This window comes from Martes martes (assembly GCF_963455335.1).
Source record: "Martes martes genome assembly, chromosome: X".
Taxonomy (NCBI): domain Eukaryota; kingdom Metazoa; phylum Chordata; class Mammalia; order Carnivora; family Mustelidae; genus Martes; species Martes martes.
Window position 1 is genome coordinate 55596614 of NC_137897.1, and position 17458 is coordinate 55614071.

General features: G+C 36.5%; 1 protein-coding gene across 1 annotated transcript in view; it reads right to left on the reverse strand.

Moving 5' to 3' along the window:
* The window catches only part of TEX11 (testis expressed 11), a gene marked incomplete at its 5' end in the record, with an annotated part of 270791 nt that overhangs the window by 212283 nt on the left and 41050 nt on the right, over positions 1–17458 (reverse strand). The window contains 2 exons of the mRNA XM_080795516.1: positions 4934–5029; positions 8288–8342. Coding sequence (XP_080651642.1) covers positions 4934–5029; positions 8288–8342 — 151 coding nt within the window. The remainder of the gene's footprint in view (positions 1–4933; positions 5030–8287; positions 8343–17458) is intronic.

The following is a 17458-nucleotide window of genomic DNA, read 5'->3' on the forward strand; positions in this document are numbered from 1 at the left end:
TCAAAAAACAACCTAACCGGACATTGGGGAGGATATGTGCTATGATGAGTGCTGTGAAATATGTAAACCTGGCGATTCACAGACCTGTACCCCTGGGGATAAAAATACATTATATGTTTATTAAAATAAAGTAAATAAATAAAATAAATAAAATGAGGAAAAAAAAAAAACAACCTAACCTTACACCTAAAGAACTACAGAAAGAATAACAAAGCTTAAAGCCAGCAAAAGGTAGGAAATAATAAAGATGAGAGCAAAAATAAATGATACAGAAACTAAACAAAAAAAAAAAATACAACAGAGCAAATCAATAAAACCAGGACCTGGTTCTTTGAAAAAAATTAATAAAATCTGGGGAGCCTGGGTGGCTCAGGCAGTTAAGCATTTGCCTTTGGCCAAGGTCATGATCCTGGAGTCCTGGGATCAAGCTCCATGTCAGGCTCCCTGCTCAGTGGGAAGTCAGCTTCTCCCTCTCCCTATGCTCTTCCCCCCTCACTCATGCTCACGCTCTCTCTCTGTGTCTCTTTCGTAAATAAATAAATATTTTTAAAAAATTTTTTAAATAACATATTTTTAAAATAAAATTGATAACCTCTATCCAAACTTATCAAAAGGAAAAGAGAAAAGACCCAAACAAAGGAAATCACAAATGACATTGGAGAAATAACCAACACCACAGAAATACAAATAATTATAATAGAACATTATGAAAAGCTATATGCCAACAAACTGGACAACCTGGAAGAAATGGAAAATTCCTAGAAACATATAAACAACCACAACTGAAACAGAAGAAACCGAAAACTTGAACAGACAGATAACCAGCAAAACAACTGAATCAGTAATCCAAAAACATCCAACAAACAAAAGTCCAGGGCCAGATGGCTTCACTGGGTAATTTTACCAGACATTTAAAGAAGAGTTAATACCTAGTCTTCTCAAACTATTCAAAAAAAAAAAGAAGGAAAACTTCCAAATTCATTCTATGAGGCCAGCATTATCCCCATTCCAAAACCAGATAAGGTCTCCACTAAAAAAAAGGACTACAGGCCAAGATATCTGATGAACATGAATGAAAAACTCACAATAAAATACTAGCATGCTGAATCCAACAATACATTAAAAAAGCCATCCACCATGATCAAGTGGGATTTATTCCTGGGCGGCAAGAGCGTTGAGTATTCACAAATCAATCAAGGTGATACACCACATTAATAAAAGAAAGGATAAGAACCATATGATCTTTTCAACAGATCCAGAAAAAGCACCTGACAAAGTACAACATCCATTCATGATAAAAACCCTCAACAAAGTAGGTTTAGAGGGAACATACCTCAACACAATAAAGGCCATGTATGAAAAATCCATAGCTAAATCATCCTCAATGGGGAAAAACTGAGAGCTTTCCCTCTATAGTCAAGAACAAGACAGGAATGTTCAGTCTCACCACCGCTATTTAACATAGTACTGGAAGCCCTAGCCTCAGCAATCAGACCATAAAAGGAAATAAAAGGCATCCAAATTAGCAAAGAAGACATCAAACTTTCACTATTTGCAGATGACATGATACTCTATATAGAAAGCCCAAATGACTCCACCAGAAAATTGCTAGAACTGAAAAACAATTTCTGTAAAGTCACAGGATATAAAACCAATGTACAGAAATCTGTTGCATTACTATGTACCCAAAATGAGGAAGCAGAAAGAGAAAGTATGAAAACAATCCCACTAACAATTACACCAAATAATACCTAGGAAACAACCTAACCAAAGGGGTAAAAGACCTATACTCTGAAAACTATAAAATACTGGTGGAAGAAACTGATGATAACAAAAAGATATGGAAAGACATTCCATCCTCATGAACTGGAAGGACGAATATTATTCAAATGTCTGTACTACCCAAATCGACCTACACACTTAATGCCATCCCTATCAAAATACCAACAGCATTTTTCACAGAGCTAGACCAAACAATCCTAAAACTGTATGGAAGCACAAAACACCCAGAATAGTCAAAGCAACCTTGAAAAAAGAAATGAAAAGCTGGAGGCATCACAATTCTGGACTTCAAGTTATATTACAAAGCTGTAGTGATCAAAATTGTACAGTACTGGCACAAAAATAAATACATAGATCAACAGAACAAAAAAGAAAAAAAAACAGAAATGAACCTACACCTATATGGTCAATTAAACTTCAACAAAGCAGGAAAGAATATCAAATGGAAAAAAGACCGTCTCTCAATAAATGGTGATGGGAAACCTGGACATCCACATGCAAGAGAATAAAACTGGACCACTTTTTTACATCATACACAAAAATAAATTCAAGTGGATGAAAGACCTAAATGTGAGACAAAAAACCATAACAATCTTAGAGGAGGACGGACACCAGCAGCAACCTCTCTGAATCAGCGACAGCAACTTCTTTCTAGTTATGTCTCCTGAAGCAAGGGAAATGAAAGCAAAAATAAACTATTGGGACTTCATCAAAGTAAAAAGCTTCTGTAGAGTAAAGGAAACCATCAACTGAACTAAAAAACAATCTACAGAATGGGAGAAAATATTTGCAAATGACGTATCTTATAAAAGTCAACACCCCAAAAATAAAATAAATAATACAATTAAAAAATGTGCAGAGGACATGGACAGACATTTCTCCAAAGAAGACATATAGACCGGCAACAAACACATGAAAAGATGCTCAACATCACTCATCATCACGGAAATGTAAATCAAAACTACAGTGAGATACCACCTCACACCAGTCAGAATAGCTAAAATCAATAACACGAGAAACAAGCAGTGTTGGCAAGGATGTGGAGAAAGGGGAACCCTCATGCACTGTTGGTGGGAATGCAAACTTGTGTAGCCACTCTGGAAAGCAGTATGGAAGTTCCTCAAAAAGTTAAAACTAGAACTACCTTAGGATCCAGGAACTGCACTACTGGGTATTTACCCAAAGAATAGAAAATACTAATTTGAAGGGATATATGCACCCTTATGTTTAACAGCATTACTTACCATACCCCAGATATTGAAATAGACCAAGTGTCCATCGATTGATGTATGGATAAAGAAGATGTGGTATATGCGCGTGCGCGCGCACACACACACACACAATGGAGTATTACTCAGCCATACAAAAGAATGAAAACTTGCCATTTATAATGACGTGGATAGAGCTACAGAGTATTAGGCTAAGTTACAGAAAGAGAAATACCATATGATTTCACTAATACGTGGCATTTAAGAAAGAATACAAATGAGCAGAAGGGTAAAAAGAGGGGGAAACCAAGAAACAGACTCTTAACTATAGAGAACAAACTGATGGTTACCAGGGGGGAGGTGGCTGGGGAGATGGGTTAAATAGGTGATAGGGACTAAGGAGTATAATTGTGATGAGCACCAGGTGTTGTATAGAAGTGCTGAATCACTGTATTATATGCTTGAAACTAATATTACACTGTATGCTAACTGACTGGAATTTAAATTAAAACTGAAAAAAAAGTATCAGTATAATTATTTGCCTTATTAATAAGTAAAATACATTGATCCTAAATGAATCTTTTTATTTTTTATTTAAAGATTTATTATTTGGGGGGCACCTAGGTGCCTCAGTCATTAAGCGTCTGCCTTCAGCTCAGGCCACAATCTCAGGATCCTGGAACTGAGCCCTGCATCAGGCTCCCTACTCGGCAGGAGGCCTGCTTCTCCCTCTCCCACTCGCCCTGCTTGTGTTCCCTCCCTTGCTGTGTCTCTGTCTGTCCAATAAATACCCAACGTGGGGGCTCAAACTCACAACCTCAAGTCCAGTAGTCACAGCTCTACCCACTGAGCCAGCCAGACACTCCTAAATCTCTTTTTAAATCGTTATCACCCTATCAATATTCTTTGTCCAGGAGGATGGAGGCATATATGTGTGAATGTATGTATGAACATGAGATGAAAGTGAACCACTAATGTTTTTTATTTATTTATTTATTTGTTTATTGATTGATTTTTTTTTAAGTAGGCTCCATAGGGTGAAGTTCAATGCGGAGCTTGAACTCAGGGCCCTGAGATGAAGACCTAAGCTGAGATCAACTGTTGGACACTTAACCGACTGAACCACCCAGGTCCCCCCGCTAATGCTTTTTAAACAAAATCCCATTATATGTCTATTTTATCACTATTTACTTCTTTATCCTAAAATCTAACAGCTGAAGAGAACCCTTTCCATTTCATGCAAAAGACAATTTAAAAAAAAATCTGTTGTTGAGGTACATTTCATTTTTTCCTTTCTGTGCAGAACAGATCAAAACAATCTGAGGCTTAAAAGAAACCCCAAGGATGTTTCTGTTTGTTTGTTTTATTGAAGTGTAATTAACACAGTGTTATATTAGTTTTAGATGTACAACATAGTGATTCCACAATTCTATACATTACTAAGGAGTCACCACAATAAGTATAGTCATCATCTATCACCAAAGGACATTTTTATAATCTTACTGATTATAAATCAATCTATATTCTCTATGCTATACTTTTCACCTCCATGACTTGTTACTGGAAGTTTGTACTTCTTGAACCCCTTTATTTCATCTATCCCCTTACCTACCACCCCTCTGGCAACCACCTGAAAAAAAAAAAGTATGTAGGGCTCTTAATGTGAGAAAAGCATTTTTGTTTTATCTGGTATCTTCCATGAATTACCACTAAATCAAAGCAACTTAATTATACTTTATTTTTTACTAAGTATAAATAATACCACCATTTTCCTTTTTACTTCTAATTTTCCATTATAATGTAATCTGCAAATCATAAAAAAAGAGCAAATAATTAAGTACAAGAAGCAGGAATACTAAAGCAAATGTCTAAACTAGATTTCAAAATGTGAATCGAAGCTCTAAAAAAATTCATTAATATGCAAAAGTAGAAACCGCTCATACCTTATTTGCTAGGTTTATAGCACTGAGAGCCTTATCATAATATTCTCTGTCATCCCAATCCAAATAAGCAGTGGCTAGTAACCGCAGAACTTTAGCCTATAATTAAAAATAGAAAAAAGCACTCAGGTGAGAGTTAAATTGCAGTTCAACAGTTGACTAGCACATACACAGTGACAGGCATCTTCTCGAACTTGTCATTTTTATGAAATAGCATTTCCTTAGGTAACCACACAGTCTTGGGATATGTCTCATCATTATGCTGCCTATACCAAATACTAAGAATTTTATAATAGTTTATTTAAATTTAATACAACTGTGTTAATATAATTATTTTTCCTAACAGTGTTTTAGCATTAAACTTCTTTATTATCCTCACTCTACAAATAAAGGAAACAAACAGCACTATTTAATTTAATCATCTTACCACCTACTGTATAGGCAGCATTACATTAAGCCTCCAACAAGAAAAATAAATAGACATAATTCTTTTCTCAAAGACTTTACAGCCTAGTTGAGATTAACCAATTAGACTAAGAACATATATACCATCATTTTAGTAAGAAGAGGTATGCTTTCCTATAGAGAAGGTTTCTCCCAAGTCAGCTAAGTTTTAAAATTAATATGTATTGCTGAATTAAGTCTTGTTTCTCCAGTCAAGTTTAAATTGATAAGGAGAGTAACTCTAGGCAGCACTGATATATTTAACTACAGATTTGGATTTTGAAAGAAAGAGCTGTATTTCAATGAAAAATCTGCCTCTAAATATAATGAGGACAGTAGGACCAGGCAAAGATAATCTTAACATATTAGAGCTCTGTAAATCTAGAGAAATGATACTTAGGGTGTCCTATATCAGTTTTTTTAATTCAAAAACTAAGATGGATCAAATAAGATGTATACAATATACTTAATATCATTACTATTATTATGCAACAACTCTCAACTTAGAAACTTCCTCAGAGGACTTTTATGGAGTAAATATGGCATCTCTGAGAAAAACTGTAACTCTTTTGTAATAGTAAAAGATGTATCAAAATACAAATAATCAAATAATCAGAAAGATGTAACAAAATGAATGAATCTCAAAACCATTATGTTAAGCAAAAGAAGCCACACACAAAACAGTAGATACTATATGATTCCATTAACAAAAAGTTCAAGAAAAACTAAAAATAATCTACAGCCACAGAAGTCAGAATAGTGGTTTTATCTTGCGGGTATAATGGCAATCAACCAGAAAGAGCCAAGGGAACTTTTGGGGATCATGGAAATTTCCATATCTTGATCTACATGATTATTATAAGACTACCTAGATATATTAAAATTCATCAGGCTGTACACTTAAGATTTGTGTAATTTAGTGTATATAAATTACACCTCAATAAAGTACTGCTAGCACAAAAGAGAAACTACTTTATAAACTACTTCATAATCTTACCTCTCCATAGTTCACAATATGAATATTACATTTTAATCACACAGTTAACTCCTGTAGTCTTCCATCCTTACTTTCTCCTCTAGACATCCCCTCAACTAGATTCCTTGCCTGGTATCCCCTTTTCCCTTCGTTTTCACTGTAGAGATCCCATCTACTTTCAAGGCCTTCCTACCAGAAGGAACTTACTTCTACCTACCTACCTACCCAACCTACCAACTTCTCTAGCCAACCTTGACATTCCCCTTTACTGTAACACACAGTTTATCAGTTCTTCTTCCCAAATTGTTTCACTTATACTAGTTTTTAAAATCTATTCTTGAAACTTTAAATGAGGTATACAATACATATAAAAAAGCTCAAAAATCTCAAGAGCACAGCTCTGAATTTTCACAAAGTGAACACATGTAGGTTAACAACACAGATATCAGAAATAGAGCATTAACAGCAAAAGGTTCATCTCAAGACTCTCTTCAGACACTATTCCAAACAAGTGTAACCAATTACTGGTCTTCCAACACCATGTACATTAGCTCTACCTGCTTTTGGCATTTATATTTATTAGAGTCATACAGTATACACTATTTTTTTAAATTTATTTATTTAACAGATAGAGATCACAAGTAAGGAGAGAGGCAGGCAGAGAGAGAGGAAGGGAAGCAGGCTCCCTGCTGAGCAGAGAGCCCCATGCGGGGCTCGATTCCAGGACCCTGAGATCATGACCTGAGCCGAAGGCAGAGGCTTGAACTCACTGAGCCACCCAGGCGCCCCCAGTATGAACTATTTTATAAATCATTTTGTTTACTCAACATTATATGTGAGAACATCCATATTGTTACAATTACTGTAGCTCTTTTATTATTCTCATTCTCATTCATCTTTTATTATTCTCATTTTATTATTCTCATTCCCATATAACATGCCATGCTGTGACACTATAACGATGTTTTTATCATTTTTAACTGTGTTAAAATACACATAAAATTGACTCTCTTAGTCATTTTTAAGTAATATGGTTCAGTAGTATTAAGTATATTCACAGTTATGCAACCATTACCATCACATATCTGAAGAACTCTTACTAATCTTCCAAATTTGAAACTCTGTGCCCATTAAACAATAGCTCTCCAAATGTTCTCCTCCCTCCAAACTCCTGCCACCACCAGTTTATCTTATGTCTCTATAAATTTGACAACTCAAGATACCTCATTTAAGTGGAATCATACAGTATTTGTCTTTTTGTGAATGGATTATTTCACTTAGAATAATATCCTCAAGGTTCATCTATGTTGTAGCATGTGCCAGAATTTCCTTCTGTTTCAAGGCTCAATAATATTCCATTATATTCACTTGTATTAGTTTTATCCTTCAAACATAAGCTTTTTAAGGGTAGAAGTCCTGCTTTACACTTCTCTGTTATTCCCCATCTATCACATTGCTATATATATATATAGGTATTCAGTTACATTGATAGAGATACTGTAAAGGTAAGAAGAAAAAAAGGCTATTCAAACAAAATTCCATTTTGCTATGACATAACTAAATTACATCAGATTTATTTACCTAACCATAATCATACTTGATTAAATATTAAAATGAACTTCCATACCAAGCACACACTATATATGGTTGTTAGGGAAAAAACTAAAAATTTTAACATGCAATAATAAAATCTAAAATTTACATAGCTAAACACTGTTCCAAGCATTTCCATATATTAACTCTTGGGTACAAGAATCTACCTGCATGGTAGATTATACTAGTATATCAATTTTATAGAAACTAATGTACTGAGCTATTAATGATGTGTCCAAAGAATAATTTTACTCACAAAGTGGGACAGGCTATTATAGTTTAATAACAATTACATAAAATACATTTCTTCAACCTACTTCTACAATATTGAACATGATCCTTACCAGCATTTCTGGCCCAACAGAATTCTTATCCATCTTCCCAATATCATAGCTTTGGCTATCATTAAAAAAGGAAAAAATGCATATTCATTTCAAATTATATTTTTAAGATTATGTATCACTAAGAAGACATGGTATAATTATACTTTATTCCAACTTTTCTGATTTGCACTATAACAGATTATTAGCCAATTAATACATGAATATCAATTATATAAAGCAATTTTTTCAAATGGTAGAAAACTAATTTCTTTGGGATGTAGAGTCAACAAATTAACACCACGTTATTATTCTTTTCCATTTGGATATATACAGTATATAGTGCTTTATGTATACTATATATGCTATATACTATATATATTTATTCTGCTTTTAAAGCTAGTTTACATGTATATATGAGCTCTTACTCAATGAGCACATTTTAAAGTCTAAGAAATACGAATGTATTTTTAAAATAAAACAAATACAGGAGTTTTCACAGAAACACTTTAGCAATTTATTAAGCTTCACAACACCCTTGTGAGGCACTATTAGTTTCATTTTGCAGCTGAATGAACCAATTTAGCAGTTAAGTGATTTCTAATATTTCCTAGATTGGTACTGAAAATGAGAGTGAGGGGTTGGGGAGTAGAGAAATTTAATTTTCAGTCTGTGCTTTAATTAGCAAGCCATATTATCCGTGGGACATTCTGATAACCACAAATAATATATTAACATGAGCCTCAGGGTTTCAAAACCTAAAACCTAAAAAGCAAAACAATGATTATTCACCATAAAATTGGTATTCCAAGAAAAGATGTCAATAAAATTTTGGCAAACAGAACTAAACTGATGACATTACTTTGAAATACTACTTTTAAAAAACTCTAAAAGACTCAGAGTTACCAAATGAGTTTCCAGATCACTAACAAGGATATAATACTGGCCTAGTGATTCTAAGCCCTATCTCACAGAGGTCTCCTTTGGCATATCAAACCTACTTCCAGTTTTTAAAATAACCAATGAGGATGAAACTTCTGCAATGATGATATAAGGAGCTCTTAGACACCCTCCCCAGTGAAACAACCATTTGCCTGGAAAAATCATTAAAACAAACAACCAGTTAAAGTCTTTGGAAATTTTCCCAAGGGCATATGGCAAATGGAAAAACATTTATTAAAACAACAACAACAACAACAACTAAATCTCAGTGAGAACAGTGAGAGTCTGTAGCATTTGAGTCCCAATCTGCTCCTATCCACACCAGCTCCCTGTGATGAAAACTACTCCAAATGGGTGCTGTCAAGAAGCCAGTAATTTCCTTTTGATCCAGCTCCTAGACTCTTAGGCTATGGTTTCACCTAGCAGGCAGGCTGCCAGCCTCTCTTATCCTCCCCAGGCCTGTGCTGTGGAAGTGCTATTCTGGGGTCCTCCTTTCCCCACCCAGTTCTCACTCTTACGGTAAAAGCTCTACCTCGGGTGTGACAGGTCAAGAATACTGGGACCCTGATGATCTTCACCCAGATTGTCTCACTATGCAGAGGTTCCATGCTAGGAGGGCATGCTAAGAAGACCAGAGGCTACCAATCTCCCCCAACAACCACTCTTACACCAAGAGAAGCAAGCCATGCTCTTGCTACCAGCTCCAGTAGTGTGGCACAATGGTTCTCCCCAGAGGGGAGAAATAGGCAGTAAAGAAAACAGAGCTCAGCGTCTCTGCCTGAGAGGACTGACTTATTTGGAATGGAGCAAGAAGTTCTTAAGGGCATTGTGAAAAACAAGGGAGATCTTAGTGGTGAGCAATTAAGAGGGGGTTGGTAACTCTGTGATAACAGTATCAACAAGTAAAACAGCAGACCAGCAAGAATTTTAACAGAACCAGGGAGAGGCAGCCAAGAAGAATAATCCGGGAGGTCACACTCACCCCTAGAGATACAGAAGGCTATGCATGTTTGCTAGGCTGCACCCACCCAGGGGGAATCATAAGGAGATGCAGAGCAGACTAGAAAGCATTCCTCAAAGCACACACAGATACATCAGCAAAGAATCTGGAGACAAAGTGACTCAAAGGGCTTAAGCAGAACCTCTTATCAAACACTGAAAATGTAGCTACTCTGATCCAAGGTAATGGTAAGAAAGCCAAGCTTAAAAATCAAATCAGACTTGGGGCGCCCGGGTGGCTCAGTGGGTTAAAGCCTCTGCCTTCGGCTCGGGTCATGATCCCGGGGTCCTGGGATCGAGCCCCGTATCGGGCTCTCCGCCCCACATCGGGCTGTCTGCTCCGTGGAGAGCCTGCTTTCTCCTCTCTCTCTGTCTGCCTCTCTGCCTACTTGTGATCTCTGTCTGTCAAATAAATTTAAAAAAAAATCAAATCAGACTTCCAGTTTTCAGTTCTACACGTAAGGAATTTGGGAAGTCAATGCTTCATTCTAACAAGTAAAAAGCTGAAAAGACTAAAAAATCAACAACTGTCCTTGGATCCATAAGAGAAGAGAGGACAAAGGGCAAACCACTGCCCCCCTCCTTGGAGAGATGGACAGGCAAAATACAAGGAATTGTGGCTTACCACAGGGGGGACTCACCAGTGGAAACTGCCAAGGGAACCAGTGCAGAGGCAGGAAATTACGAAGTGTAGTTGACAGGTTGCCGGAGGCTCATTGTAAATAAGTCTGAAAATTTAAAACTCTAGGAAAACATAGTCTTAGAGGCATACCCACCATATTGTCAGATTTATCTCCAAAAGCTCAAGATTCCCACAGTAAATATCAAAGAAAACCCTCTTGGGCTTTGTCAGGAATTAATGATAAGGAACGAATCTGTTCTTAACAAGGCCTGCCTTCAAAGGAAACTAGTTAAAGACAGCCTACCTCCTGAGGTACTATCAGAGCCCAATTTACCTGGGGAAGAAAAATACTCAACCCTAGACCACTGTACCCATGGTATAGCACCTAAGGGTGGAGAAAAAACCTGAGAAACACTTGTGAAGTTCACAGTTCAAAGGCATACACTCACCAAAAGACTAAGAACTAAATGTAGGACTAAAGAACTTGTATCCACTCCCAACACCTAACCACTGTATTATTAAAGGCCTATTTACAGTACAACAGGTCAGGCTATCAAGAAAAAATTACAAGGAATACCAAAAGGCAAAAAAAACACAATTTTAAGAGACAGAGCAAGGACTGGAATCAGTCATGGCAAGGATATTAAAATTATCAGTTCAGGAATTGAAAATAAGACACATAGGCAATGTAAGCAGAGAGATGGAAATCCTAAGAAATAACCTAAAAGAAATGCTTGAAATAAAAAAGACTGTAAATGACATGAAGAATGTCTTTGATGGGCTTTTTAATAAACTGGACATGGTTGAGGAAATAATCTAATTGAGTAGAGGATATAGCAGTAGAATTCTGAAAAACAGGAAAGCAAAGAGAAGAATGACTGAAAAAAAACAGAACAGAATATCCAAGGATTATGGGACACCTACCAAAGGTATAACGTGAGTATAATGGGAATACAAGAAGGAGAAAAAACAAAGAAACACAAGAAATATTTGAAACAATAATGACAGAATTCCCACAAATTAATGTCTGATACCAAACCACAAATCCAGGAATCTCAGAGAATACCAAGCAGTATGAATACCAAAAAAAATTACAACTACACATACCAAATTACAGAAAAACAAAGATAAAGTCCTGAAACAAGCTAGAGGAAAAAAACACCTTATCTATAAAAGTACAAAAATAAGAGTTACACCCAACTTCTCAGAAACCATGAATATTTAATGTGTTGAGAGAAAAATACCACCAACCTAGAATTCTGAACCCTAAGAAAATATCATTCAAAAGTAAAGGAAAAATGAAGATTTTCTCAGATAAACAAAAACTGAGGGAATTTGTTGCTGGAAGACTGGCCTTGCAAGAAATGTTAACGGAATTTCTTTATACAGAAGGGAAAGAATATAGGTCAGATATTTGGCTCTACATACATTAAGGAAAAGCATCAAAGAAGGAATAAGTGAAAGTAAAATAATGACTTTTATTTTTTGTACTCTTAATTGATCTAACAGAAAATAATTTATCTGAAATAATAGCAACAATGTATTCAATTGTACAGGCTTATTTATATATTTTATGTATATATGTGCTTAGAATAAAGTAAAACAAATAAATGACAGCAATGATACAAATACATGGGAGGAATTCTGAAGAATTCTGACAAAGTATTCATACTACCCATAAAGTGGTACAGTGTTATCTGAAAGTGGACTTGGAATAACTGTAAATGTACACTGTAAACTCTGGGGCAGTCACTAAAACAGTTAAAAAAAAAAAAGTTGGATGCCTGGCTCACTCAGCTTTTGTTTTTAAGATTTATTTATTTTGGGGCACCTGGGTGGCTCAGTTGTTAAACGTCTGCCTTCTGCTCAAGTCATGATCCCAGAGTCCTGGGATCAAGCCCCACATGGGGGGGGGGTCCCCTGCTCCGCAGGGAGTCTGCTTCTCCTTCTCCCACTCCCTCTGCTTGTGTTCCCTATGTCAGATAAATAAATAAAATCTTCAAAAAAAAGATTTATTTATTTTGAGAGAGAGCATGCTAGTAGGGGGAGAGACAGAGGAAGAGGAAGAGACAGAACCTGAAGCAGACTCCCCACTGAGCAAGGAACCAACTCAGGGCTCTATGTCACAATCCTGAGATCAAGACGTGAGCTGAAATCAAGAGTCCAATGCTTAACTGACTAACCCACCCAAGCACCCCCATGCAACTCTTGATCTAAGGGCTCTGAGTTTCAGCCCCATGTTGGGTGTAGAGATTACTTTAAAATAAAATCTTTTTTAAAAGTATTATAGGGGTGCCTGTGGTGGCTCAGTTCATTAACTGTCCAACTCTTGATCTTGGCAACTCTTGATCATGATCTCAAGGTCTTGAGAGCAAGCCCAGCCTTGGGCTCCATGCTATGCATGGAGTGTACCTGAGGTCTTCTTTCTCCTTCTCCCTCTGCCCCTCTCCCCACTCCTCTCTCTCTCTCTCAAAATAAATAAATAAAATCTTTTTTAAAGAGAGGTATAACGTCTATGCTAAGAAAGGAAAGGAAAATGGAATCATAAAATACTCAACACTAAAACCACAAAAAGTCCTCTCCCTCTCTGACAAATAAAATCTTTAAAAAAAAAGTAAATAAAGCCATAAAAGTCAGAAAAGGAATGGAAGACAGCAGGAAAAAAAAAACAAGGGCAACAAACAGAAAACAGTAATGAATATGGTAGATTTTAATCCAACTATATCATCATCACCTTGAATTTCAATTGGTCTAAATACACCAATTAAAAGAGAGACTGTCTTACAACGACATGGATAGAACTAGAGGATGTTATGCTAAACAAAATAAGTCAATCAAGAAGGACAATTATATGATCTCACTCATATGTGGAATTTAAGAAACAAAACAGGATCATAAGGGAAGGGAGGGGAAAATAAAAAGAGGCAATCAGAGAGGAAGACGAACCGTAAGAGACTCTTACTCTTAAGAAACATACTGAGGGCTGCTGGAGGGAGGAGTAGGGGGATAGGGTAACTGGGTGATGGACATTAAGGAGGGCACGTGATGTAACAAGCACTGGGTATTATATAAGACTGATGGATCACTGAACTCTACCTCTGAAACTAATAATATGCTGTATGTTACTTAATTGAATTTAAATATGGGTGCCTGGGTAGCTCAGTTGGTTAAGTCATCTACCTTCATCTCAGATCATGATCCCAGTGACCACGAGATGGACCCCCACGGTGGACTCCTTGCTCAGTGGGGAGCCTGCTTCTCCCTTTCCCTCTGCCACTACCCCTGCTAGTGCTCTCTGGCTCTATCTCTCTGTCAAATAAATAAATAAAATCTCTTTATACACATATACCCCAACTGTATGTTGTCCGTAAGAAATCCACTTTCAATATAAAGATACACAGAGATTAAAAGTAAATAGATGAAGAAAAATATACCATGCTAATGCTATCCAAAGAAAGCAGGAGTAGGTATATTAATTTCAGACAGCAGAATTCAGAGTAAGGAAAAATATTAGGGATAAAGAAGAACATAACATAATGATAAAAGGGTCAAATCTCCAGGAAGACATAACAATTCCTATGAGGCAAAAACTGATAGAACAGTAAGGAAAAATAGATGACTCTACTATCATTGTTGGATATTTCAACACTCCCTCCCTTTCAGAAACAGAGAAGGCGAAAAAAATCAGTAAGAACATAGCTGAACTCAACAACTGGATATAAAAGACATCTATAGACTACTACATCCAACAACAGCAGAATACACATTCTTATCAAACTCATATGGAATATTCACCAAGCTAAACCACATTCTAGGCCATCAAACACACTTTAACAAATTTAGAAGTATAGAAATCACAGAATGTCTGTTCTCAGACCACAGTAGAATTAAATAGAAGTAAATAATGGAAAGATAACTGAAAAATCCTAAAATATGTGGAGATCAAACAATACTCCTCTATAAATAACACAAAGATCAAAGGAGAAATCTCAAAATAAGTTCAAAAATATCTTGAACTAAATGAAAATGAATACACACCTTATCAAAATGTGTGAGATGCAGCAAAAGCAGTGCTTAGAGAAAAATTTGTGTCATTGAAATATATCAGAAAAGAAAAAAATCTAAAATCAATAATCTAAGTTTCCACCTTAAGTAAGTAGAAAGAGACAAGCAAATTAAATCCAAGAAAGCAGAATGAAAAACATGAGAAAAAATTAGAGCAGAAATCATAAAATTAAAACAAGAAATCAAAAGAGATCAACAGAGAAAAATCAAGGGTCGCCTGGGAGGCTCAGTTTGTTAAGCTGCAGACTCTTTATTTCAGCTCAGGTCATGATCTCAGGATCCTGGGATCGGCCTGCATTGGGCTCTGTGCTCAGCATCCTGGGATGGGCCTGAGTTGGGCTCTATGCTCAGCAAGGAGTCTGCTTCTCTCCCTCTCCCTGTGCCCTTTCCTCCACTCCCATGATCATGCATTCATGCTCTCTCAAAGAAGTAAATCTTAAAAAAAAAAAAAAAAAGCGAAAATCAATGAAACCAACCACTAGTATTTGAAGTAATCAATAAAATTGATAAGCCTCTAGCCAAGCTAAGAAAAAAAGAGAGGACACAAACTATTAATTTCAGAAATAAAGGAAGGGATATCACAACAGATACCAGGAAAATTTAAAGGGTAATAAAGAAATACCACAAATAACTCTATGCCCACAAACTTGATAACCTAGATTAAATGGACCAATTACTTGAAAAATACAAACAGCAGAAACTCACACACACAAAAAACTAGTCTAGGGCACCTGGGTGGCTCAGTCGTTAAGCATCTGCCTTCAGCTCAGATCATGACCCCAGGGTCCTGGGATTGAACCCCACATCAGGCTCCCTGCTCAGCAGGAAGCCTGCTTCTCCCTCTTCCACTCCCACTCCCCCTGCTTGTGTTCCCTCTCTGTGTCTCTGTCAAATAAATAAATAAAATCTTCAAAAAAGATGGAACACAGTGCAAAACTATAAAACTTCTAGAAGATAACATAGGATAAAACCTAGATGATCGGGGCACCTGGGTGGCTCAGTGGGTTAAAGCCTCTGCCTTCGGCTCAGGTCACGATCTCAGGGTCTTGGGATCGAGCCCCGCATCGGGCTCTCTGCTCAGAGTGGAGCCTGCTTCCTCCCCCTCTCTCTGCCTGCCTCTCTGCCCACTTGTGATCTCTGTCTCTGTCAAATAAATAAATAAAATCTTAAAAAAAAAAACCTAGATGATCTTGGGTATTGTGATGCCTTTTTATTCATTTATTTTATTTTTTATTTATTTAAGTAGGCTCCATGCCTAATGTGAGCTTGAACTCACCACCCAAAAATCAAGAGTCACATGCTCTACCAAGTGATCCACCCAGGTACCCCTGTGATGCCTTTTTAGATACAACACCATGGAAACAATCCATGAAATAAATAATTGATAAGCTAGATTTCATTAAAAGTTAAAACTTCTAGGATACCTGGCTGGCTCCATTGGTAAAGCATGCAACTCTTGATCTCAGAGTTTTAAGTTCGAGCCCCATGTTGGGTGCAGAAATAACTTAAAAATAGAATCTTTAATAAATAAAAATAAAATTAAGAACTGCTTTGTGAAAGACAATATTAAGAGACTTAGAAGACAAATCACAGATTCAGAGAAAACATTTGCAAAAGACACATCTGATAAAGGACTGATATCCAAAATATACAAATAAAATCTCTTAAAACTCAAGAGTAAAAAACCAAACAACCCAATTAAAACATGGTCCAAAGTTTTTAACAAATACCTCACCAAAGGAAGATGTACAGATGGCAAATAAGCCTATGAAAAAATGTTCACATATGTCATGAGAGAAATGCAAATTAAAACAAAAATTAAATACCAATACATACCCATCAGAATGGCCCAAGTCTAATACACTAAGTCTAAAACAGTGGTGAGAATATGGAGTAATAGAGGTTTCATACATTGCTGGTGGGAATACAAAATTGTACAGCTACCTTGCAAGACAGTTTGGTGGTTCCTTATAAAACTAAATATACTCTTACCATATGATCCAGCAATCACACTCCTTGGTATTTACCAAAAGGAATGGAAAACTTACATCCACACAAAAATCTGCACATGGATGTTTATAGCAGATTTATTCATAATTGACAAAACTTGGAAGCAACCAAGCTGTCCTTCAGTAGGGAAACGGACAAATAAACTATGGTACATCCAGACAGTGGAATATTATTCAGCACTAAAAGTAAATGAGCTATCGGGCACCTGGGTGGCTCAGTCAGTGAGTGTCTACCTTTGGTTCAGGTCATGATCCCAGGGTCCTGGGATCAAGTCCCACATCGGGCTCCCTGCTCAACAGGAGCCTGCTTCTCCCCTTGCTCCTCCCCAACTCCCACCGGCTCATGGTCTCTCTCTCTCTTGCAAAAATAAATAAAATCTTTTAAAAACAAATAAATAAATGAGCTATCGAGAAAAGAAAACACAAGGAGGACGCTTAAATCATTATTACTAAAGGAAAAAAGCCAATCTGAAAGGTTGCATACTGTATGATTCCAACTATATGACATTCCAGAAAAGGCAAAACTACGGAGACCAAAAAGTTCAGTGGTTGATAGAG